We start from the raw sequence: 26,816 nt of genomic DNA, 5'->3' as shown, positions 1-26,816 counted from the left end.
TGATGGTGTTCTGAGATTACTCTGTATATATTGGTTAGCCACATCAAATCACTTTTGGAGTATACATTTGAACCTTGAACAATGTGGGGGTTAAGGTGTACCAACTCCTTGCATATTTCAAAATCTGCATATAACTTTTGACTCCCCAAAATCTTAACTACCTACAGCCTACTCTTTACCAGAAGCCTTAAGCGATAACATAGTCAATTAACACCTATTTTGTATGTTACATGTGTTATATACAGTATTCTTGTAGTAGGGTGAGCTAGAGAGAAGAAAAAGTCAAGAAAATCATAAGGGAGAGAATACATTCATAGCACTATACTGTATTTATAAAAAAAATCTGTGTTAAGTGGACCTGTGTAGTTCAAACCCATGTTGTTCAAGGGTTAGCTGTAATATTTAGCTTATCAATAGTGTTATAGGAACAAAGGCTTGAGTTAGTGCTAATCATTGCAGAATGAGCTGAGCCTTTTCTTTAAGGACAGTGAGTCAGACTATCATTCTTTTACATCAGTTTAGAACCTTCATATTGCAGAGTTAATAGGGACCTCAGGCTGTACATTCTCACTTTTAAAATTCTGTCCTGAACAAAAGAAATATTATGATAAATGAGCAATTACAAAATCCAGTCTGTTTTGGAGTAAAACCTAAGAAATATGGAAGCGATGGGAGAAAAGTGACAGAAAAGATAAATCTCAAAAGATGAGAGCATTAGGAATATCAGCTAGGTTTGATTAGCAGAATCTCTGACAGTGAAAGGAAAAATCAGTTTCAGTCTGCCAAACAAATTGCATTTTGAGCCTTAGTCTATGGAGATGGTGTGCCACGGAGGCCTCCAGCGCTGGGCACCTCTAAACCTGCAATGAGGAAAGGCATTCAATGGCCTGTCAAGCCTAGTCTTATTTTTAATAGACTCAGAACATGCCACAGCAAGAAGTTACTCTAACTCCTGTTTGTACTAAGCTCCTCCTAAACATCTAATGATGTGGAAGGTAGAGACAAATAAGGTATTTTTCCAGCCTCTAAGAAATTGTCCATCAGCTAAGGGTGGTAAGACAAGAGTAAAACAACCATCAGCATTATAAGAAACACAAACCAAATGGTTTTGGAGTTTAGAGGAAAAATAACTTTTGCATGAGTGGCTGACAAGGATTTCACATAGGAGGTAGCTTTTGAGGTAAGAGTTTGAACAGGTAAATGTTTGAGGGCATGAGAAATTCCAAATGGATAGGAAACCCAATGAAAGAGAATGAAATGAGGAAGTCTGGGTGTGTTTTGAGAATGGTAAATAGTCCAATGTAGTTAGCATTTATGACAAGATATGGGAAGAGGAGAGTAATAAAAGGTGAAGAGGTGAAGCTGGAGAGGTAGAGTAGGGCCAAGGAGTGGGTTGAGCTTTGACTACCATGTCAGAGTTGAGGCTTGTGTGGTAAGCAATAGGGAGCCACTAAAGACTTCATTTGTCCAACTTCTGGCACCAATGGTCAGTTGATTGGGAGATTCCTTAGGATGTTGTAGAAATCTAGGTGTCACGGTGAGAATGAAAAGCAAGTAGATAATGAAAGACCTGGAAATAAAATGGTTAGGATTTGATGACTGGATTTCAGTAGATAGAGAGGCAAGAAAAGATTGAGGTTTGTGGTCTGAGTTACTTGAGAAAATGGCAGTACCGTGAACTGAGATGGGAAAATTAGAAGAAATTGTAGAATTTTGAATGACTGTGGTTTGAGGTGGGAAATGTGAGCCAGAAACTGGAAATTAAATTAAGTTCAAGCTTGCTCAATAATATCTTGATTTAGAAAGAACACGAGGGTACAGGCTGGACAGTGGGTATCGACTGTGTCACTTAAAAGTGGTTATGGAATTCTCATGTGTAACTGGTGGGAGTGTAAAGTGATAGAACCATTTCAGAAACTTGTCTAGCAGGAGCTTTTGGAGGTAAACTTTATGAACTTCATACTTTAGGGCCCCCAGTGATTCTGCACCAGAGTATATATCCAGTGTATAGATGTACTCTTCACCAAAAGACTAAAATATTTATAGCAGCACTATATGATCAACTCCGAATTAGAAACTCCCCAATTCTCATTAATGATAGAATGGATTGTGTTTATTCACACAATGGAATGCTATGTAGCAATGGGAATGAATGATGTGTAGCTACTTGTAGCAGTGGGGATGAATTTCACAAGTATATTGAATGAAATAAGGCAGACTAAAGAGTACCTGCTATATAAATCTATTTGTACATATTTCAAAATGTACCCTGCTCTGTGGAGTAAGAAGTAAGGATACTGGTTATCCTCCGATGGGCATGTAGTAATGGGAAGGAAGCTTGATTGGCCTTTTGGGGGTGCTAGCAAAGTTCTCTTTCTTGATCTAGGGTGTTGATCTGGCCACACAAATGTGTTCATTGAGTTGTACACATAAATACTCTTCATATGTATATTGTACTTTGGTCAACAGTTTTTAAAAATTAGTGATCAGGGCGCCTGGGTGGCTCAGTTGGTTAAGTGACTGCCTTCGGCTCAGGTCATGATCCTGGAGTCCCGGGATCGAGTCCCACATCGGGCTCCCTGCTCAGCGGGGAGTCTGCTTCTCCCTCTGACCCTCCCCCCTCTCATGCTCTCTCTCTCTCATTCTCTCTCTCAAATAAATAAATAAAATCTTTAAAAAAAAAATTAGTGATCAGACTGAGAAAAAATACTTGCAATTCATGTTACAGGTTAAGGGCCCATTTTCCTAATGTGTAAATAGTTCTGATAAATAAGAAAAAGACCAGCTTCTCAGCATAGAATTAGACAAAAGATATAAACTGGCAATTTAGAGAAAAGGAAATGAAAATGGTTGTTAAATGTTCAAAAAAAGTTCATGGAACGAAACCACTCCATGATACTATTTTTCCATTATTTCACTGGCAGTGATCCAATAGTTTGGTAATAAAACTATGTTGGCAAGAGTGTGAAGGAAATAGGTATTGTAGTATTTATGGCACAGGGTCTAGGTAGAGCAGTATTACAGCATCTAGCAAAATTACAGATGTACACACCCTGTAACCAAGGGGTTCTGCTGGGAATTTATTCTTCAGATAGGCTTGCAGAAATGGTATGTGATACATATTGTTTATAATAACAAAAGGTTGGAAGCAATATGGATATACAAAACAGGGGACTAATTAAATAAGGTACGTCCATACAAGGAAAATACACCGTGGTCATTAAAAAAGGGGAAAGTTGGAACATTCACTAATACAGGATAATCACGAAAATAAATTGTTTACATTCCAAGACCTAGAAGAGCATATGAAATATTCTGACATTTATGTAAAAAGGTGGAAGGGGGGAGGACACACACATTTATAAATACATATGGTGTAGAGATTTTTTTTTTTTAAAGATTTTATTTATTTATTTGACAGAGAGAGACACAGCGAGAGAGGGAATACAAGCAGGGGGAGTGGGAGAGGGAAAAGCAGGCCTCCCGCCGAGCAGGGAGCCCGATGTGGGGCTCGATCCCAGGACCTGTAATCATGACCCGAGCCAAAGGCAGTCGCTCAACGACTGAGCCACCCAGGCACCCCAAGATGTTTTTTTTTTTTTAAAGAGAAAGAAATGGATTGCAGGAATCCCTAGCTACTGAACTAAAAAATCAAATAGATTCAAATCGGGATTTCAGAGGTACTTTATATATTGGTTGCTTTTGAAGATGTGGGATGTAGGGTCAGGAATGATGGGGAGACTTTTCAGTGCCATATTCCCTTTTATGTCTTTGGTTAATTTCTCAAAACTCTTTGTTGAGTCATACATATGTGTACCTTTGCATTTTGAACTACGTAGGTGTGTTACTATTTAAGGAAAAATAAAATAGATAAAAGAAGTTTAATGAAACCATCCTTGTGGTTAGGGAATGAACAAAGGCCAGGTTGGAAAGAATGGTGAAGAAATGGGGAAAATGATTATGGAATACTGTGGGGAAAAGTGTGGTGGAAGGAAAGAAAATGAGAGATAGGACACCCTCTGCCCCATTTCTGCCTTGCCCCTCTCTGACAGCTCCATGTATCTGAGTCACTATATCACTTCTGCTTATGGCCTAGGTTTTAAACATGGCTGGGGAGCTGGGGTATATGGCCTGCTTCAAAATTTAACGACTAAAACATTCAGGAGATACTTGAAAAGACTATTTTAGATTTGGCAAAGAATTGGGTATAGATTCTTTTTTTTTTTTTTTTTTTTTTTAAACTTGGAAATAAGGCAGAGATGTGATTTTTTTTTTTTAATTTTATTTATTTATTCATGAGAGACAGAGAGAGAGAGAGAGAGGCAGAGGAAGAAGCAGGCTCCCAAGGAGCAGGGAGCCCGATGCGGGACTCGATCCCAGGACCCTGAGATCATGACCTGAGCTGAAGGCAGACGCTTAACCATCTGAGCCACCCAGGCGCCCTGGGTATAGATTCTTAAAAAAAAAAAAGAATTTCTATTTTCTCATAATTGCTGACTGATTTCTGGTGAGCATACAAGGTAGCAGTATTACTGTAGATTTTTCTTTAATTGAAGAATCTGTTAAAGTTCAGAGAAAAAAGTGCTTCGGAGTGTAATAAAAAGCAGTTGGAACTGTTTAGTTAATGGTTTGAAAACATTTGATTTTTTAAAAAAGATTTATTTATTTGAGAGACAGAGGGAGAGTATAGAGGGTGAGTGAGAAGCAGACTCCCTGCTGAGCAGGGAGCCCGACATGGGTCTTGATCCCAGGACCCTGAGATCATGACGCGAGCTGAAGGCAGCCGTTTAACCGACTGAGCCCCAGAAAAACATTTGATATTTAACGCAGTGAAGTAAATTAAGTTTTTCTGGGCTATCTTCTTAGTGGTCTGATTTCCTACCTCCCCTCCCTTGGCTGTTAGATTTGGTTGGTTGATACTTTCACATTTTAGAGCAATGACTTTTAACATACTTTGAGTCACGGGCACCAGAGAATCTTCATAGAAAAATTTTTATGTGAAAGATTGTGTTTTTCATGTGATTTTGAGAGTTTCATTGTTCTCCTGATGCCCTTTCATAGAGCTCTAGGTTAAGAATGTGTTTATATAAGAAATGATGGGTTCACAAGGTAAAGAACCCCCACTATCCTAACAGGTAAGGATCTGAGCTATCTCTGGTGTTCTGTTTTTCCTGATTGGAAATATTCTATTTCTGTTCTCATTGTGTTTCTCAAGATATTAATGTTGAACTATAAGGGTTTCCAAAAGGGCAATTTGGATCTGATTAGCTCCTGATGGACTAATGAGTGTGGGGGGACACCTCTCTTGTTTGGGCCATGGTAGACTGTCTCTTCCGGGTTGCATGCAACTTCCCATTTCAGCCAGTCTCCTAAAGTACCAGGCAGAGGCCCAGAGTAGGTAGCAGGCAGGCAGAGAGCCTGCAGACTTTCCGATTAGTCAGTATGTTTAAAATTCTTCTCAATTCTAATGCCTTGAGCAGGATCATGTGCTTTCTAGTTTGCCACTATCCTATCACTCCCTGTTGTGTCACACCTGGTCCTTTCTGCTCATCCACCTCTGGTCTCTGAGGCATTTTAGTTTGTGGCTTTGGCTTAGAGATTGAAGGTATCCAGGCCCATTCATTTCCCTAAGGCGAACTGAGTTGCTTGGTAGGAACTTTGAGGGCAGATGTTGGATAACCATTTGTTTTAGTTTGTCCAGGTTGTGGGGTTTGCTGGGATGTGGGACTTTCCTTTCTAAAACTGAGACAGTCTTGGGCAAACAGGTGGTTGGGCACCCCAGCAGACCTCTTCACAAGTTTACAGTGACTTACTGTTGTGATGGTTCCAGATAAAATTTCACAGGTATTCATGGGTGAGTGCCTTAAATCAGTTGTGCCAAAATCTTCAAAAGCTAAAATTAATGTGAATCTTTTACAAATAAAAAGCTTACAATTGTAAAGGCCCTTTAGTAAGTTAGGACAAATTAGTAACTGATGAAATCAGTAACCGTAGAGTGTTCATTACCAAAAGTTTGAGAACCAGAGACTTTACGTACTTAAAACTGACGTATCAGTTGTATGATGAAAGCTTTCATATACTTTTTTCAGTTATTTTCTTTAGTGTTTCATTTTCCTAACTAGCTAAGTTTTAAATATCTGCTAGTTTTTAATTAGGCATTAGTATAATTTAATTATATAAACTAATTCTTTTTTAAGCTGAAGCACTGGATTTGATTAATCAAGATGAAGAAGAATTTAATAAAGAGCATCAATTTATGCAGGTTTGTATTTTATTGGCATTACCCAAAGTTTAAAATTTTAAACCTGTATTCTTTCTGGATAGATACATAGTTTGTATAGAATTATATCTTGTTTTCTCATGTTTACACAATTGCTTTTGCATTCTTACTCTCAGTTATTAATTAAAAAGTAACTGGCACACTAAAATAATGTTCAATTCACTTAGAATCACCTTAATAGGCTTTAAAGATCTTTCCATAGTTTTTAACCATGTTTTAAAATGAAGTAATGCTATTTTAACAAATTGAATATGTTCATTACCTTATTATTAGCTGCTTAAGCTTGAATTTGTCCTATTTTTTTTTTAATTAAAATGTTTAAATTTTCTTAGTTCAATTTTCTTATTTTTGCATATTAGAAGAACAGAAAGAAGCCTTGCTGGGGAAATAAAATGAAACAATAACTTTCTCTCTAGGAAGAAAATATAGATGCCCAGAACACTTCAGCTGCTCTAGGGGATACGTCTTGGGGAACTTCAATTAATTATAGTTTGTTGAGGAAATCACTTAGCACATCAGATTTGGACAAAGATGATGCCAGTTATTTACGCCTATCTTTAGGAGAGTTCTTTGCTCAAAGATCTGAAGCTCTTGGTTGCCTTGGTGGCGGTTACAATGTGAAAAGAGTAAGTATAATATGTGCTACAAGTGGTTGAATTCACCAGCCCTTATATTTTGAATGTTATGATGGTATTAGCTACAGCATAGTATCTTTACAGCAGGGACAGAATAGGGACATGATAGAATTGTGGTAGACAGCTTAGGTTTTATGGTTGGTCAGACCCTGACTCCAGTCCTAGTTCTATCTTTTAACTAACTCTGTGACATGGAACAATTTATTTAACTCATCTATGCTTTAATTTTCCAATTTTTAAAATGGAGTGCTATTTTATAGGGTTTCGTAAGAATTAAGTGTGATGAGACACATAAAGCATTTAGCAACCAAGACTAACTTGCACCAAGTATTCAATACGTGTTATTGATATTGCTATTTTATATCATTCGTTGATGGGAAGAATTCGAAGATTGACTTTTTTAACCTCTTACCTGAAAACATGTTTTGAAATATAGGAAAGTTTTGGTTTAGTAAGTTGTAATACATGTAAAAATTTGAAAATGTAAGCAATAGTAGTAGGTTCTATGAAGAATGGTGAGGAGTTGCTGTAGCTGTGGTGATCAGGGCGACCTCTGAGGAGATGGCATTGAACTGGGACCTAAATGATGAGAAGGAGGAGGCTGCCAAAAGATCTGGAGGCAGAGTGTTCCCAGCCAAAGGGGACCATCTATGTGGAGGCTTGGAGGTAGAAACTAGAGTGGCATATTGAGGAACAGAAACCAGGCCAGGGGAGCTAAATGTAAATGGAGGGAGGGAGAGAGGGTAGGATGGTTCAATGGTAGAAGAAGACCAGGACCAGATCATGAGGGGTCTTTGTAGGACTTGGGTTCATGTGAAATTAATTGGGAAGAAGTGCTTGGAGGCAGGGAGCAACTTTGTCATGGTGCCGGCCCCATCTCCATGTGTGACATGATGCTACTGTATATGGAACCTGGGTGGCGAGGAGCAGTGAACCGAAAGGAGGAATAGCAGCAGGCAGAGGCTTAGTACATGGGAAGAGATGTGGTGAAGGCTGGAGTCTAGAATGATGGTACAGACACAGAAAAAATCAAGGATTCAAGATTTCTTTTGGAGGTAGAGTCATAGGGCTTGATGAATTCCATATAGGGAGTTGGGTTATTGGAGGGAGTGGTAGAGTGGTATTAAAACTGGATTTCACTAAATATAGTTTGAAATAATAGCCATGGTGTTAGAACTCAGAGTCGATATACAGAACATAAATTTGAAACTAAACTGATTTTGATTCCTTACGTTTCTCTGACTGGTCTACCTGATAACACCTCAGAGCAATGTTGAAGAGAAGTGATGATGTTGGGGTTCCCTGACACATCCTGTCCCTGTACATTCCTGTCTGTGCAGTGAATTAAACAATGAAAATAAGTGCTTTGGAGAGACAGATTTTCCTGCCTGGATTGATTGGGGTTTTGACATTAGGAGAGAAGTTGAAGAAGAAATTAATTCCTTACTCAACAAACAAAGCAGTGGGTCATGGAAAAATAGATCTATCATTTAGAATTTCTGTTTTGGTTTTAGTTAATGAAATGTTACTTGCATTCAAGTTGCTGGATCAAGGGAAGAAATTCCCAGGTGAAGATCTATCGAAAATTGAGTGCATTTAACAAGTTTACATTTCAGGTCTATCATGTCAAAGTTGTATAGGAAAGACAGGTGGGAATTCCCTGCTCCTTAACACTTTCATCCAAGTGCTAGGAACATACCAAATCTTAATACAGATTTTTTTTTTTTTTAAGGTTTTATTTATTTGACAGAGACACAGCGAGAGAGGGAACACAAGCAGGGAGAGTAGGAGAGGGAGAAGCAGGCTTCCCGCTGAGCAGAGAGCCCGATGTGGGGCTCGATCCCAGGACCCTGCGACCATGACCTGAGCCGAAGGCAGACACCTAACGACTGAGCCACCCAGGCGCCCCTTAATACAGATTTTTGAGGATGTATTATATAAAATAAATATCCTTATACTTGTAAGTTTTAAGAAGGCAGGACATTTTTGACATTTTATCTTTTTTCTCATTGATACGTCACACTGATGATTAACAGTGCTGACAGAGTAGCTGCTCAGTAATAATTAATGAATGAAATGTCTTTTCTGGGTGGTTTGAATTTGGATTTCTTAGTAAGAGCAGCTTATTTGGCAGTATTAGTTTTGATGATTGAATATAGTAGTAAGGAAATAAAAGTAGACTTTTAAAGTTCATCTCTAGTTATTTGAGTTTAAATGAAAAGAACAATTATTTTGTTGAAGTAATTCAGCCAGGTTACCCATAGTAAGATAAAATAGTCTAGAATTTCTCAGAGCAGTTAAAAATTAAGGAAATAATTCACATGTTTATTTTGTAGCCATCATTTGGTTATTTTATTAGATCACCAGAGAAGAGAGAACCTGTTGCTCTCATAAGAAAATCTGATGTATCAAGAAGTAATTTGGAAAAAGAAATGGCTCATCTTAACCATGATATATTTTCAGGTAATGGATTAAATGAAGGAGTGTTTAGTAACCTTTTTTTTACCTATAAGTTAGTGGTTATATGATCATGTTCTTATAAGAGTGAAAATGTATATATTGTTTTGAACTTTTTTCAGTTATTAGATATTCTTCTTCTATAACCCACATTGCCTTTTTAGTTGAAAGTGGAAACAAGATGCCAAAATCCATCTAAATCCTTTTGTAAAAAACCAAAGTAAATACAATTTTTTCAAATGGGCTAGTTAATTTTGACCTGTTAAACTACTGAGTTAGTGAACTGTAGTTACTATTATTATATTTAGGTAGACTTTTGGTTTAAAAGATATTTTGAGATTTCGACTATGATAGTCTAAGTATGATAAATATCCATGATAAATTTTTTTTTTAAGATTATTTATTTAGGGGGGTGGTGAGGGGTAGAAGGAGAAAGAGAATCTCCAGCAGACTCCCTGCTTAGCATGTAGCCCAATGTGGGCTCGATCTTAGAACCCTGAGATCATGACCTGAGCCAAAATCAAGAGTTGGATGGTTAACCAACTGAGCCACCAGGCGCCCCTCTATGATAAATATTTAAAATCAGACTTTCTTGATAATAACATAAAATTATTGAACAGCTACTTTTTGTTAGTACAGTGCCTGGTGCTACATATATAAAATTGTACAAAATATGCTCCAGTCCTTAAAGAGCCTGTATCTAGTAGAGGAGTTGGGATAAAGGAGCTATATATAAAATTAGTTGATTTTCTATTATTGTAAAGAGGGACTCATTTTTATTTTTATTTTTAGAGAGCGTGCGTGCGTGAGCAGTGGGGGAGGGGCAGAGAGGGAGGGGCAGAGAGAGAGGGAGAGAGAGAGAATCTCAAGCAGGGTCCACACTCTCAACAACCCTGAGATAACGACCTGAGCTGAAACCAAGAGTCGGACGCTCAACCAACTGAGCCACCCAGGTGCCCCAAGAAGTACTAATTTTTGAATTCAGCTTATTGTATATTTGTGAAATGTTTAAAGCTGAAAATATTAAATGAGTTTGTCAGTATTTGAAACGGAGAGATTAAAATCCACAATCTTCTTCAAAGTTTAAACTTGGCAAAATCAAATTAACAGTGCCCTGATCCTTTGCCCTAGTGACCGTACATTTTAAATAGTTTTTGTGAAGATGACTTTTAATTGAGGTACAAAGACTCTTTCTTGGCAATTAATCATGTTGAGTGGTCCTTATCCTACAGATTGTTTCTGTGAGACAGTATATAGATGTAAGTTGAATTATTGTATATTTTCTACAGGAGACTTAAAAGCACAGCTAAATGAAGGATCAGTTACACTTCAGGCTGAAGAACTGGAGAGTATTTCACAAATGGATGAAAGTGATGTGACATTAACTGCCAATAACTGCAAAACACAGGTATCTTGAGCTTTCCATAGAGAAAAACTAAAACTGCATTGTCATTGTTCTTGTCTAAGATCAATATAAAGTCACATGTGAAAACTGTATGCAGTATAACATTGGTTGGTTTTTCTTGGATTCAGTTTTATTATAAATGTCCTTCAAATTTTCAGAAACATTTTAATCAACATATAATAAATATACAGGCTAAGTACATACATACTAAACATAATAAGCATACATAAATTTATTTATAAAACAAACTTGCAGTCAGTGAGTTACCACAACTTACCTGTGTACACCCCCAGATCAAGAAAGAGAACACCACTAGCAGCTCAGAAACCATTTTTTTTTTTTGCCCATTCTGAGCACTACTCCTCCTATCCACTATTAATTTTGCCCGTTTTTGAACTTTATTTACAAGAAATCATGTACCATGTATTCTTTCTCTTTGATTTTTTTCACTTGTGTTTACTAGGTGCAACTATGTTAAGTACAAAAGAAGCTTATTTTCATTACTATATATAGTATTCTATTATATGAATGCCCTGCATTTGCTAAGCCCATTAGACATGTCCATTGGACATTTGGGGTCTATCTTATGTTAATATGACACTGTGGCTTTATAAGTCTTGTTACCTTATTTTTCATGTTAAGTATCTTGACTGTTCTTGGCCCTTTGCATTTCCACATACGTTTTAAAATCAGATTGCCACCTTCAGCAAACCAACCAGTAGCACCGTTGGGCTTTTAACTGGTGTTCCATTTAATCTCTAGAACCGTCAAATTGACACCTTTATAATTCTGAATCTTATAATTCATGAAAATTACATATCCTTCCACTTAGGTTTTAATTTTTCTCTGTATTTTATGATTTTTGTGTGTGCAGAGATTACATACATCTTTTGTAAATTGCTTTCTAACTTGTTGAAACAGTGTTTTAATACTACCTTTCTTAGCTTCACTCTTCCTTTTTTTGGCTAAACGGAAATACATGTTTTTTTAAATACTCAACTTATATATAGCAACCATGACAAATTTACTATTAACTCTAATAATTATCTGTAGATTCTTTGGATTTTTCTGTATATGCAGTTTTTTTTTTTTTTTTTAAAGATTTTATTTATTTGAGACAGAATGAGAGAGAGAGAGCACATGAGAGGGGGGAGGGTCAGAGGCAGAAGCAGGCTCCCTGCTGAGCAGGGAGCCCGATGCGGGACTCGATCCCAGGACTCCAGGATCATGACCTGAGCCGAAGGCAGTCGCTTAACCAACTGAGCCACCCAGGCGCCCTGTATATGCAGTTTTATCTTCTGAGAATAACAATAGTTTTGTTCCTTTCTGATTTTGATACCTTCAGTTTCTTTGCCTGCCCTACCTTATTATACCTCAGAGCAGTGTTGAAGAGAAGGAATGCTGTTGGGTTTCCCTGACAGGGTGGGAAAGCTCTTCAGTATTTATTTTTAAATTGGATGTGTGCTACTGTGTGACCAACTAATATTTGACAAAGCAGGAAAGAATATCCAATGGAAAAAAGACAGTCTCTTCAACAAATGGTGTTGGGAAAACTGGAGAGCAACACACAGAAGAATGAAACTGGACCACTTTCTTAGATCATACACAAAAATAAATTCAAGATGGATGAAAGACCTAAATGTGAGACAGGAAACCATCAAAATCCTAGAGGAGAATATAGCAACATCTCCGACCTCAGCCATAGTAACTTCTCACTAGACACGTCGCCTGAGGCAAGGGAAACAAAAGCAAAAATGAACTATTGGGACTTCATCAAGATAGAAAGCTTTTGCGCAGTGAAGGAAACAATCAACAAAACTAAAAGGCAGCCTACAGAATGGGAGAAGATATTTGCAAACGATGTACCTGATAAAGGGCTAGTATCCAAAATCTATAAAGAACTATCAAGCTCAACACCCAAAAACCAAATAATCCAATTAAGAAATAGGCAGAAGACATGAATAGACTTTTTTCCAAAGAAGGCATCCAGATGGCTAACAGACACATGAGAAGATAATATCACTCATCATCAGGGAAATACAAATCAAAACCAAGATGAGATACCACCTCACACCTGTCAGAATGGCTAAAACTAAAAACACAGGAGACAACAGATGTTAGCAAGGATGCGGAGAAAGGGGAACCCTCTTACACTGTTGGTGGGAACGCAAACTGGTGCAGCCACTCTGGAAAACAGTAGAGGTTCCTCAAAAAGTTAAAAATAGAACTACCCTATGACCCAGCAATTGCATTACTAGGTATGTACCCAAAGGATACAAAAATACAGGTTCGAAGGGGCACATGCACCTCATTGTTTATAGCAGCATTATCAACAATAGCCAAACTATGGAAAGAGCCCAAGTGTCCATTGACTGATGAATGGATAAAGAAGATGTGGCATATATATAAAATAGAACATTACTCAGCCATCAGAAAGAATGAAATCTTGCCATTTGCAACAATGTGAATGGAGCTAGAGTGTATTATGCTAAGCAAAATAAATCAGAGAAAGACAAACACCATGTGATTTTACTCATATTAGAATTTAAGACACAAAACAGAAGAACATGGGGAAAAAAAGAGGTAAAACATAAGAGCTTAACTATAGAGAATAAACTTGAGGGTTGCTGGAGGGAGGTGGGTTGGGGATGGGCTAAATGGGTGATGGGCATTAAGGAGGGCACTTGTTACGATGAGCACTGGGTGTTATATGTAAGTGCTGAATCACTGCATTCTACTCCTGAAACCAACATTGTACTGTATGTTAACTAACTAGAATTTTAAATCTGGAAGAAAAAAATAAATTAGATGTGTGCTGTAGGTTTTTATTTATCATTGTTTTTAAAAATTCCCTTCTGATACTTGTCTGCTAGTTTGTTTTGTTTTTAACTTGTAAGGAGGTTGAATCTTGTCAAATGCTTTATTGTGTCTGTCGAAGTAAGCATCAGCTTTCTTTTTTTCTGGTAATGTGGTGAATCACAAGAAATAGTTTTTGAATATTCTACTGTTCTTCTATACTTGGAATATACCTATCCTTTTTATAGATCATTGGATTTGGTTTGCTTATGGTCTGTTCAGAATGTTGTGTCTGTGTGAGTGAGCAGAATGCCTTTTTGGTTTCGGTATCAAGGTTTTTTTTTTTTTTTTTTTTTTTAAAGATTTTATTTATTTATTTGAGAGAGAGAGAATGAGAGACAGAGAGCATGAGAGGGAGGAAGGTCAGAGGGAGAAGCAGACTCCCTGCCAAGCAGGGAGCCCGATGCGGGACTCGATCCCGGGACTCCAGGATCATGACCTGAGCCGAAGGCAGTCGCTTAACCAACTGAGCCACCCAGGCGCCCTCGGTATCAAGGTTTTGATCGTCTCATTTTCTTCTATTTTTCTGAAAGAGTATAAGAGTGGTGCTGTTTTTTTTATTTATTTTTTTTAAGATTGGTGCTGTTAGATTTTGGTAGAGTACATTGGTGAAATCCTCAGAGTCTGGAATTTTCTTTAATACTTTTTAATTGCTGATTCATTTTTTTTTAAAGATTTTATTTATTTGAGAGAGAGCGAGCGCGCACAAGTGCATGAGCGGGGTGAAGGGCAGAGGGAAAGGGAGAGGAACAAGCAGACTCCCCACTGAGCAGGGACCCTGATACGGGGCTCGATCCCAGGACCCCAAGATCATGACCTGAGCTGAAGTCAAGACACTTATCTGACTGAGCCACCCAGGTGCCCCTCAGTTTCTTTAAAAGTTACAGGACTATTCTGATCTTTAAAACTTGTGTCAGTTTTAGTAAATTGTAGTTTCCTAGGAATTAGAACCTTTCATCTAAACTTGAAAATACATCAGTCCATATAAATTGACAAATATTGACCATAATATCCTCTTGTGATTGTTTAATATTTTAGGTTCTTAAGGAAGAACCTTTGTTATATATTGGCTCTTTTCCCTCTCTTTTCTCTTAGTCATTCTTACCACGTACTTCTCAATTTTATTAATTCATTAATTTTATTCTCTGTTTTCTATTCAGATTTTTTGGTCTTTATTTCCTTCCTTAAATTTTCTGGGGATTTAACTTGTTGTTTTTCTAACTTCTGGAGATAAATGTTTAATTTTTCTTCCTTTCTGCTTTCCTTACATAAACATCTAATGGTGTAAATTTTCCTGAAAGCAGGAATTTTGTTGCATCCGTACTATTTTTTACATCAGATATTTTTTGATACATCATACTGTCTTTATTATTTCATTTAATGTATATTCTAATTTCTCTGGTCTGTTGTGTTTTGCAAGTGTATTGCCCAATTTCCAAACATTTAGGGGTTTTCCAGATTTTAAAATATTGAGTCTAGGCCTTTGAAATTTGCTGAAACATGATATATGGCTCAGCATTTGTTCCATTTTTGAAAATATTTTCTGTGCACATAATGGGAATGTCTGTGGTGTGATCTCTGGTTGCTCTCTTCTGTATATTTTATTTAGGTAAATTTTATTAAATCATAGTAATGAAACTGTATCCTTAAAATTATTGTACTTGTTCTTTCAGTTACTTAGATATTAAAATCTCACACTATGATTATGGATGTTTCTGTTATTCACTGTGAGTCTGGCAGTATTTGCTTTAAAAATTTTGAAGCTGGGCGCCTGGGTGGCTCAGTTGGTTAAGCGACTGCCTTCGGCTCAGGTCATGATCCTGGAGTCCCGGGATCGAGTCCCGCATCGGGCTCCCTGCTCGGCAGGGAGTCTGCTTCTCCCTCTCCCACTCCCCATTCGTGTTCCCTCTCTCGCTGTGCCTTTCTCTGTCAAATAAATAAATAAAATCTTTAAAAAAAAAAAAAAATTTTGAAGCTGTGTTTTTAGGTACATACAAATTAGAATTGTTCTCTCTGGTGAATCAGACCTTCTGTCATTGTGTATGACTGCCTTTGTTTGCAGATAAAGCGCTTTATGCCTTAAGTCTAGTCTGATATTAACATAGGTAACACCAGCTTGCTTTCTTTATTGTTTATTGAGTGTTTGCATGTTACATCTTTTTCTATTTTGCTTTTAACCTTTTACAGGAAATGTCACTGAAATAATTTGAGGCCATGGGAGATTTAATCTTCCAGACAGGATTTATGTTTGCTTCTGACATGAATGAGGAACACCAGCAAGACATAAATAGGAACCATGGGTAAACAACTGAAATGGAACCAACAGCAAAGAAACATAAACCTATTTAATATTTAAAAATGCAAGTTAAGACTTCGGTCTCCAAGTAATAGCAGACTAAGCAATGCAAACCAACTCTGGCTGACAACAGTTAGAACTGGATAACATATCCAGAAGCATCTTTTAGAAGGTACTGGAGAGCTAAAAAAGGAGCAAAAAACTATTGGGCCAAAATCCAAGAGAAGAAAGAATCCCAGTACTGAGAGTGCTCTTCCCTGTGGGGATCTGTTGCTTCAAGAAGATGCTGTGGATAAGATTTTAAGAAGAAACTCAGCAAAGGTGTTCTTATGGGAGTGAGGGTATAAAAACAGAGTTCAGTGCCTACCAATGATGAGAGGTAGGGAGTAGCCGTGGTAAACAGTCGTGCTTTAGGATGAGACCACAAAGGGTTACACACCCTAGGATAAAAGGCAAACCAAAATTAGGCTGGCCCTCGTAAGGACTGAGGGCCAGCTCCAATCAGCTCAATCCCAGTACCTGGATCAAAGTGATCTGAGACTGCTGGTGTTCCTCATTTCTAACAATTGAATGAAATTACCAAGGATTATATTTGGAATCACAGTGGCTCGTTGGTTTCTCAATCCCAGTATCTTAATGTTTTATTTTAAATTATTGTCTGGTTCAGTTTTAACACCTCCTTAGCATCTCTTTAACTCCTGAAGATTTTTAAAAAAATAATTGATAATCCAATTTTGTGAGTAACCCAGTACTCTGTAATTAAAGTTGATAACAACTGTCTTTTTAAAAATTAGGGTATTTAATTGGTATACCATTAATTTCTAGCTGCTGTTAAATTTTATGTAACATCTAAAGATTAAACTAATATGTACATGTCCATGAAACTGAGATAAATTTATCTGATGTGAATTTTCTCCTTTCTAGGACAGTTTCTTCATGAGTAGCAAACCCCGAAGATACAAAAGCAAGCCACCTACTGATGGTGATTCTGTACTTAGGATAAGCACCATTGCTTCAGCCATTGCAGATGCATCAGTAAGTACTGATCCTTCCCAACTTGCTGCCATGATCAAGGCACTTTCAAATAAAACCAGAGAGAAGACTTTTCAGGAAGATAATAAACAAAAGGACTATTCCACTGTGCCTCATTTCTTGCCTAATGATACAGAAAAAAGTAATGGATCCAGCATGTTTGATATGGAGAAATACCTTAAAAAAACAGAAGTCAGTAGATATGAAGGTGGACTGGAAAACTTTTCAAGAGCTGGTACATCTGATCGGTGGGATTTATCTTTGCCAAAAGAACAGTTTACACGAGACGTCCATACAATGGACTTAGGTGCTGCTGATACAAGTATAAAGGAACCAGAAGAAAATACAGCATTTACTTTTTATGGTGAAAATGGAGAGAGCAAGAATCAAGAATCATTTAGAACAAACTGTCCAAATTCAATTCTTATAAATAGAAAAGAGAATGAAAGTACAATAGTTGATGTGAAGACATATCCTCTTGACAACAAATTACCAGATATTGGTAACTGCAAAACAGCCACCTCAGTATCCACTCTAACATCTAATAGTTATTCATTAGTAAGGAACCCCAGGATAGCATCTGTTTGGCTGTCAGGAGAATGTGAGGAAATAACAAATAATAGAGAAGATCAGAGGCAAAATGAGTGTGTTAGTGAAGCAAGCAATGGTGAAAAACATGTGACTTTTGGAAAACATTCCATAATTACGCCTAAAAATGTTGGTAAGTGTTGAAGTAATTGGTCACATTCACAAAATTACAAGTGATTTTTGTTGTTGTTCTCATTGAAAAATAACACCTTTCTGATAGATTTGAAAAATCACTCTCCTGAGCATGGTGGACATGGGTCAGAGGATGACCAGGATAGCTTCAGACCTTCCTCTTCTCCACTGAGTCATTCTTCTCCTAGTGAAATTTCTGGAACAAGTTTATCAGGGTAGGTGCTTACCTTTTTTTTTTTTTTCTTTAATAATAAAAATATGTGTTCAGTATAAGAAAATTGGAAAAAGTGTAAAGAAGAAAAATAATTATTTATGGGTTCATTTCTCAAAGGTAACCATTGTATATATTTTGTGAATTTGTTTCAGGCCATTTTTCTGTGCAAGTTTTTATACTTTGTTCTCCCTTATTATAATGATTCTTTGTATTTAAGAGAAAATTAGTCTGCACAGTGAATCAGCCACGGATTATTTGATGCCTTTGGTGGATAATGGGAGATACTATATTTTGTCATTTTATTTTTTGTTTTGCCATTTTAATGATACTGAGATGAACAGCTTTGCCCATAAAATTTTTTTTCCGTGTTTGACTGTTTCCTAAGGATAGATAAGTAGAAGTGAAATTCCCAACTCAGGAAATTATTAGCAAATTATTTTCTAAATAGGTCTTAAAGACTTGTGTTCTTACCATCAGTGTATGATGAGAGTATCCATCTCACTGTTTTCTTATCAATATTTTAAATCGCTTAAAGGTTTGGATATTTTTTATCTTGTATTAATTTGATTTTTTAATGCTAATGAGATTGGTAAATACTTTTTCAAGGGTTAGAAGAATCCTAATACTTCATAGGTTTTAACTCAAGTTATAAGAACTTTTTAAAACGTAATTTTTCAAAAATGCCATAATTTGCATTATTCAAAAAGTATGCATATATATGTGTGTGTATAACTTTTGAACAGTGTAAATTTATTGCTTTATGAAATGTTTATATGTGTATTTATAAATGTATATATGTGTATATTTGAAATGTATACATATGTATATATGTGTATATGCACTCATGTGCATGTGTGTATTTCCCTACATTACCGTGTTCCTTTTCTGCCTAGTTCCCCAATCCCCTCACCAGGGAACTGCTGTTATTAGTTTCTTAGGTATTCTAGAGTTTCTTTATGCATGCATAACCAAATATGAATATATATTCTTACTGTCATTCCTTTTTATACTCAATATAGAGTCCTTTACGCACTTACTTATATTTTGCTATATAAAGTTACTTATTACAGCTTCATTTGTATTATAGTCACTTTGGTCATGTGAAATAGATCTATAGGATAAGTTCCCAGAAATGGAGATTTTTGGATCAGAGTATTTGCATTCATGTACCTATTTAAATTAGTACAACCATGTCATAGAGGTTGTACTGGTTTAATTATCCCACCAACAATTTAAGAGAGAGCCTGTTTTCCCACAGCCTCATCAACAGAATGTTTATAAAACTTTTTGATGGTTGACATTTTGATAGGTGAAAGAAATAGTATCTCAGTATAACTTTAATTCATATTTTTTAGGAGTGATAATGAGCATCTTTTCCTCTATATTTGTATTTCCTTCACTATGAAATATCTATTCATATTTGTTGCACATTTTTCTCATGGATTTTTAGTCTTTTTTGTCTCCATTTCTAGGAGCCCTTGATGTATTAGGCAGAATGAATAGCCCTTTGTGATATGAGTTATATATCCTAGTCTATAGAAGCATTTTTTTCCTTTTTACTTTGCTTGTATTTTTTTGCTATACAAAAAGTTTATTATTAAATTTACGAATTTTGTCTTTTATGGCTTTTTTTTTTTTTTTTAAGAAAGCAGGGAGGGAGAGAGAATCTTAAGCAGGCTCCACATCCAGTGCAGAGCCTGATTTGGGGCTCAGTCTCACAACCCTGAGATCATGACCTGAGCCGAAATCAAGAGTTGGACATCTAACTGACTGAGCTACCTAGTTGCCCCTTTTATGGCTGTATAAAGTATCTTTTATATGTTTCTCTATTGAAAGATTTTAATAAACAGAAAAACTTACCTAAACAGTAAAATTATTAAAAATGTTCAATATTTTGAAACAGGTTGAAATTATATCTGATTTCAAAGTTATCTATTAGGTATTTCCGTGGCTGCCATTGGAGTTTTGCATATTCATCTGAAATGGTATGGGTAAGCTAGAGTTAACAATTAGTAGAGGGCTTAAATTCTTTCCTGTTTCAGTGACTCTTCGATACCTTGTCTTGAAACACTTTTTCATATACACAACCACCTCTTATTTAACGGCTCATGTTTATAAAACGTTAGAAGTCATCCAGCTCTACCAAATTTGAAGGTCATCTGGCCTTGACTTGTCATGATGGATGTCATCTACTGATTTTTCTCCTTTATCTCCCCTCTAATATTTGTCTGTAAAGTCATCTGAATGTTTATCTTTGTACCGTTAAATATGCTTCTGCTTCTGACACTTGTTTTGCCAGCTTTTAAATGATGTTCTTTGAGTCCCAACTGTGTTAGTTTCCCATGCCTTCCATAACAAAGTGTCACAAACTGGGTGGCTTAAAACAACAGAAAGGTATTGCCTCATACTCTGTAGGCTAGAAGTTCAGGGCCATGTTCTCTCTGAAGCTTTTTTGGGGAGGGGGCGCAAGGCTGGCTCAGTTGGTAGAGCATGTAACTCTTGATCTTGGGATTGTGAGTTCCAGCCCCTTGTTGGGTGTAGAGATTACTTACAAATAAAAAAATCTTTAAACTGAAGCTTTTAGGGGAGGATTCTTCCTTACCTCTTCCAGCTTCTGGTAGTCATAGGCGTCCATCGGTTTGCAGATGAATTATTCTAATCTCTGCCTCTGCATTCACATTGGATTAAGGATCCAGCCTATTCCACTATGACCTTATTTTAACTAATTACATCTGCAGTGACCCCATTTCCAAATAAGGTCACATTCTGAAGTATTGGGGGTTAATACTTTAACATATGTTTTTTTTGGAAACACAGCTCAACCCATAATAGTGTCTATCACCAGTGAGAGCTTATTCTCATGTTCTTTCCCTTTCTACTTTTTTCTTTTTTAGTTACATAATTTCTGCATTGGCATTTCATTTGCATTTTGATTCATCCTATCCTATACTTGTTTAGTTTTTATTCTTTAGTTAAATATATTCTTATTTTTTATTTTACTATGCTATGTTAGTCACCATACATTACATCATTAGTTTTTGATGTAGTGTTCCATGATAAATATATTCCTTTCTAGCCATCAGGTGTTTCCTCTCTCTCGACTGACTGAAGTATGTCCTATGGTAGTTTGCTCAGAGGACAGAGGGAACATTACTCGCTAGGCTCATGTTCCACAGTTAACCTGTGGCTTTTGTAATGAACGCATAGCGTGGCTTTGTTTAAAATCTTCGGCTTATGCTTTCCTCCCTTAAGTCTTTTGTAGGGATTGCTTTACTGTCTCTGTGGAATGAAGGAGGGAAATCTGAGGCACCCCAATTCTTTCTGCCTCAGAATTGACTTGATGTTTTTGTAAGCTTATGCCGAAGATGCTCTCTTTCAAGTCTAGTTTAATTTTATTCGGCTATATCTCTGTGTTGATTCTTCATGGTTATTTTGTCGCATCATACAGTATACCCTTCAGTATGTGAATTCAGGCATTTATTTATTTAAGGAAAATTTGCCACAGCCCTTTACTGCCCCCAGAACTCGAGTGATGCATATGTGGGATCCATTTTGCTTGACGTCTGCATTTATTTTCTCTTTAATCCTTTAAGAACTTACTATTTTGGAAAAATTATAGATCACAAAGATACCACCCAGTTTCCCCTAGTGGTTACATCTCTCATAATTTTAGCATGGTGTCATCACCAGAAACTTGTCATGGGAACAGTGAATGTGTGGGTAGAATTCAGTGTCATTTTATCACAGGTGTGAATTCATGTAACCACCACCACAATCAGAGATACAGAATTTGACCATCACTGCAATGATCTGCCTCTTTCTTAATTTCTGTTTCATCTTATTTGCATTTCACATTTTTTATCTCTGCATTCCTTACAGTGTTTTCTGCAATGTCTCTTTCCCCCTGTGTACTTTCCAGTTTCATCTTGTTTTCTGTGGTTTTGATATTTTTTAATTGTATATGAAGGCATTTAATAAAAATATAAGTACTCTTATATAAAGCCTTACATTATTTTTTTTCCGTCACATTGCCCTTGGTCAGAGAGAATGCTGGCTGGCTGGTCTCACTCTTGGACCCACCTGATTTTTTTTTTGTCCTTCTAAGAAAATATACTTATCTGTTATGTATAGGAAATAGACCTTAGGGGGATACTAAAGTTTCTCATGAACTTGGTATATGTTCAGATATTTTGAATGACGGTGTCATATTTAACCTTTCTAAAGTGACCGTGGAATTGGTAAGCTTACTCCACATGCATAAGCTAGCCAGGCACCTGCAACCCCGCTTCTTAGTGTGGGGCAAAACAACAGGACTTAATGAGAAAAGGCTAATTTAGAAGAGGGTAAGTGTGCCCTGAATTAAAATTGCAGGGGAAGATGAAATGAGAGTGATGCAGTGTTGCTGAGTTACTCAGCACACGTGTTTTGCTGCCATAGCCACCAAAGCAAATGCGAATTGAGATCAGTCTCTGGTATGTAGATGAATCCATGAATCATTTGGGGGTGTGGTTTAGCCTACTAGTGTGCTCACTGTCAGATTTTTGGCCCACTCCTAACCCAGTTTTAGGATTTCACAGTATGCATTGTTGTATTTTATTTTTACTGATGTATAATTAACATACAGTAAAATACACGGGGTTTCATTTAGTGGGTTTCTGACACTTACATACACCTATGGAAACACCACCACCTAAAATATATAGAACATATATGTCCCTCCATTAACAGTCCTTTGCCTTTTTCAAGTCAGTTCTTCTCCTCCTTCCCCACTCCCACCCTGCCACCACTTTCTGATTTGTATCATCATAGTTTAGTTTTGTCTGTTACTACATTTCATATGCACGGAATCACACATATTTCTGTGTCTAGCTTCCAACGCTTTAACCTGTTTCTGAGATTCATCCTGTGGTTGCCTGTAGCAGTAGCTCCTCGTGCTTGTTGCTGTGTAGCACTCTGTTGTGTGACCGTGGTCATGCTGTGTGTCTGTTTTCCTGTTGCACAATATGCATTTTCATCTAAGCCTCATTTCCAGCTCTGTTTTAGGTTCCTACTACAGCTTTCTCTCCTTTTTCCCTCATCAGCTTCAAATGCCTGTGTCAGTTTCTTAGTTGGTTTTCCTGGATTATGATAAACTCTGTATACACAGTTATTTCTTCAACCGAGGAAGTTTTGTTTTCTGTTACCTTTGATTGTTGACTGTGTTCCATCTATTCTCTCTTCCTTTTGAGAACCCTGGTTTCCCATTAGTTGACACTCCATTCTCTGGTCATTTATGACTGTTTTCTTTTCCCTAATTTTCATTTCTTTTTACATTTACTCTGTATTGTGGGGTAGTGGCTCAAGTGTTTATCTTCTGCATCACTGATTTTCTGTAGCATCAATTAGGCTTTTTATTGCTGCCAACATTGACTTTGATTTTTTGTTCATTTATTTTTATTGAAGTTCTCCTTGTACTTTTTTATTATGGTAAAATGAGTGTGATTTTTTTTTTTTTTGAGTGTGATATTTTTATTCTTTTTCTCTGGTTTCTACCAACTTGTATTGCATTTTTTTTTTTTTTTAAGACTATTTGAGAGAGAGAGCATGAGTGCATGAGTCAGGGGTGGGGCAGATGGAGAGAGAGAAGCAGACTCCCCACTGAGCAGGGAGCCCGATGAGGGGCTCAATCTCAGGACCTTGGGATCATGACCTGAGCTGAAGGCAGATGCTTAACAGGCTGAGCCGCCCAGATACCCCTAAGTTTTGTTTGTTTGTTTGTTTTTTAATATTTACGCTATACTGTTGGCCAGAATTTTCATCTTTTCAGTGGCAACATTTTTTTGGCGCATGTACTTTATCTGATAAGTTTTGCTGCTCATTAGCGTTCCTCTTAGCTAGTCTTATAGCTTGTTTCCAGCAGGTCCATAGAGCTGATTTAGACCTTCTAGTCCCAGAACCGCCTTTGTATCTCTGTGTGGCTGGCACCTTGGCAGTTTTGGGATTCCTTTGAAGTTTGACATCTCAACTAAAATTTCTTTATTTCCACGTGTTCATTTTTTTTTAGCGGAGGAGGAGTAGAGGGAGAGGGAGAGGGAAAGAATCTTAAGCAGGCTCCACACCCAGCACAGAGCCCAACACGGGGCTCGATCTCACAACCCTGAGATCCTGACCTTAGCCTAAATCAAGAGTTGGGACACTTAACTGACTGAGCCACTCAGGCATTCCTATTTCCAAGTGTTCTTACAGTTCACGTCTCATTATTTGAGGTAATACACCCAAATGCATTGTTCCTTTCAGTCAAAACTAGACTAGGGTGGCTTAGTCAGTTAAGTATCTGCCATCGGCTCAGGTCATGATCTCATCATGATCTCAGGGTCCTGGGATGGAGCTCCACATCAGGCTACCTGAAGCAGGGAGTCTGCTTCTCCCTCTCGCTCTGCCCCTCCTCCCTGCTTTTGCTCTCTCTCTTGTGCTCTCACTTGTTCTCTCTCTCTCTCAAATAAATAAATAAATAAATAAATAAATAAATAAATAAATATCGTTTAAAAAAAAAGGAACTAGACTAATAACAGCGCATCACCCCAGTAACCCAGAACTTTTTTCATGTTGTATTATGGTATCTCTGTGTGTGTGTGTGTGTGTGTGTGTGTGTGTAAGTATGTGCGTGCATATAGGAACCCATGTGGGTGCATGTCATGCAGAAGCTAAAATAGGCCTGAAGCAATTTGGTTAATATTCTGTCTCCACTGGTTAGAAATACACTAACTATAGTTTTTTGTCAATACCACTGTCTTGATTTGGGGCTTTTTAAAAATCCGAAATTAAAAATGGGATTTTCTCTGTGTTTGTTGCCCAGCTTAGTATTCAGAACTTTGTGCAAAAAAAAGGGATGGGGTAAAATTCAATCAAATAAGAGCTAACTGAAATGAAATGGCACAGTGTGCATGCAGTAGGACAGCAGCTGTTCCTGTCCGGTATGACTTTGCCATTCTCTTTGGGCGGTGCTTCCTTTTTTCTCTCCTTATGTCGGGCTGGGCTGGCCCTGGGATGGGTATTGGCCAACAACATGGCGTGTGTATTAGGTAGATGTGGAATCTTACTATATTTATTGCTTTCTAATCTTTTTTCTTTAATGTCATGAACATCTTTCTGAGTCAAAGGATAGTAGTACTTAACAGTATGATTTAAAGTACCTGAGTAGTGTTTTATTGTATGTTTGTGCCATAATTTCCATAGCCTAATTTCTCTTATGTGTTTAAGATATATCCTTTTGGCAGAGTCTTTATAATTAGCATTGATTTTTTTTTACCCTTAGGATTAATTCCTAGATGTAGAATGTTTGAGTCAAAGTGTTTTGGTATGCATTGCTTAATCACTTAGTCAAAAGTCGTCCCACGTCTTATTCCACTCAGCAGTGTATGACTGATCCCATTTCTTTGAACTTACGTACATGATTCTTTTTTTTCATCTGTGCTCTTTGAGGGCAGGAACTTTTGAATGCTTGGTTCATTGCTTTATATCAGGTATTCGATAAATGTTTATCAAATGAATACCTAACATTGTTATGCAACTATATATGAAATTTATTAATGAAAATGCCACTGTTTTTTTTTTTTTTTTTTTTTTTACAATAGTTTACCAGGTGCTTTATTCAATGGGAATATGATTTACAATTTTAGATTAAAAGTCCATGGTTGAGTTACCATATATGGCAGCTAGAGCAGAGACTATAGATTAATAAGCTTGTAGGCAAGCAGAAATGGCTTTTTGTTAGTGTAGATAATGTTAGATAAAGGAATGGAAAACTAATCAACAAGATGTTCTCCCTTTCAGGTGTGCTTTAGAGTCTTTTGGTTCAGCAGCTCATCAGAAGGCCCCCTGTGAGAGTGAGTCATCTCAATTGGTGTGTCCACAAGCTAGTGTGAGTAGGTTGACTTACGTGTCTGAACAAGAGAGCTCCTGTCCTACTACGGCCTCAGATCATGGCCTTGAGGGCTGCAAGGTGGGCAGCATTTCTGTTATTTCTTTACTAAGGCTTATGGCTTTAAAGTCAATGGTTGTAGGAGTCAGACTGAAGTTTAGGCCTGTGTAATTTCTGTTGCTGTTTTAATTTAAAATGTGTGTGTATGTGTGCATGTATGCGCGTGCGTGTTTTGATCAAATAGCTACCCTTGCTGAGTAGGCAGTAGAAGTACAACTATTTTAATCTTTCAGTCTGGTGGAGGACACTTGTCAGGCACACTGGAATGAAGTGCACTGTGATCCACCTATGCTGTGGGATTCAGAGGTAGTTAACTACAAATGTGACTGGACTTAGTGATGGTTCAACAAAGGTTATTGGGAGGGATAAGTAATATACCAAAGCCGTATTTTGTAAGACTAGTTGGCAGGGAGGAAGCAGACTAACAAATGAGGTAAATATGGAGTTGTAAAATGCACACTGCATTTGAAGGACCCCTGGAAGTTTGGCATGGCTGCAGTGAATTTTACATGGGAAAAGGAGAAGAGGCCAAACCATGAAGAGTCTTGAATGTAAAATTTGGGAGTTCAGCGGCTCATAAGCAGGACACTGACATGATCTGTGTTGATGTTTTATTTTTTTTATTTATTTGAGAGAGAAGTGAGCGCATGAGCCGGGGTGGGGTCAGGGCAAAGGGAGGGGAGAAGCAGGCTTCCCACTCAGCAAGGAGCCTGACACAGGGCTCCGGCCTAGTAACCCTGGGATCAGGACCTGAGCCAAAGGCAGACGCTTAACCCACTGAGCCACCCAGGCGCCCCTTTGTTGATGTTTTAAAAGCTCGTGGCACTAGCAGTGTGGAGGAGGCACTGAGCAGGGGCAAGATTAAAACCAGGACACTTTGACACAAGGCTGCTGTACTCTGGCAAGAGATGGTTTGGGCTTGGATTGAGGTAGTGGCAGTGGGGGTGGGAGAGAAGCAGGT

The 26,816-nt window shown here is 37.4% G+C and overlaps 1 protein-coding gene across 1 annotated transcript in view; it reads left to right on the top strand.

Moving 5' to 3' along the window:
- The window catches only part of CEP192 (centrosomal protein 192), a 133,528-nt gene that overhangs the window by 53,138 nt on the left and 53,574 nt on the right, over positions 1-26,816 (top strand). Inside the window, exons 12-18 of the mRNA XM_044920902.1 lie at positions 6,198-6,262; positions 6,697-6,906; positions 9,252-9,378; positions 10,662-10,780; positions 16,854-17,682; positions 17,770-17,896; positions 25,708-25,876. Of these exons, the coding sequence (XP_044776837.1) occupies positions 6,198-6,262; positions 6,697-6,906; positions 9,252-9,378; positions 10,662-10,780; positions 16,854-17,682; positions 17,770-17,896; positions 25,708-25,876 (1,646 nt within the window). The remainder of the gene's footprint in view (positions 1-6,197; positions 6,263-6,696; positions 6,907-9,251; positions 9,379-10,661; positions 10,781-16,853; positions 17,683-17,769; positions 17,897-25,707; positions 25,877-26,816) is intronic.

This window comes from Neomonachus schauinslandi, chromosome 14, assembly GCF_002201575.2.
Source record: "Neomonachus schauinslandi chromosome 14, ASM220157v2, whole genome shotgun sequence".
Lineage (NCBI taxonomy): Eukaryota > Metazoa > Chordata > Mammalia > Carnivora > Phocidae > Neomonachus > Neomonachus schauinslandi.
Note: the sequence above shows the minus strand (reverse complement) of the source record. Positions and strands in the feature narration are given on the sequence as shown.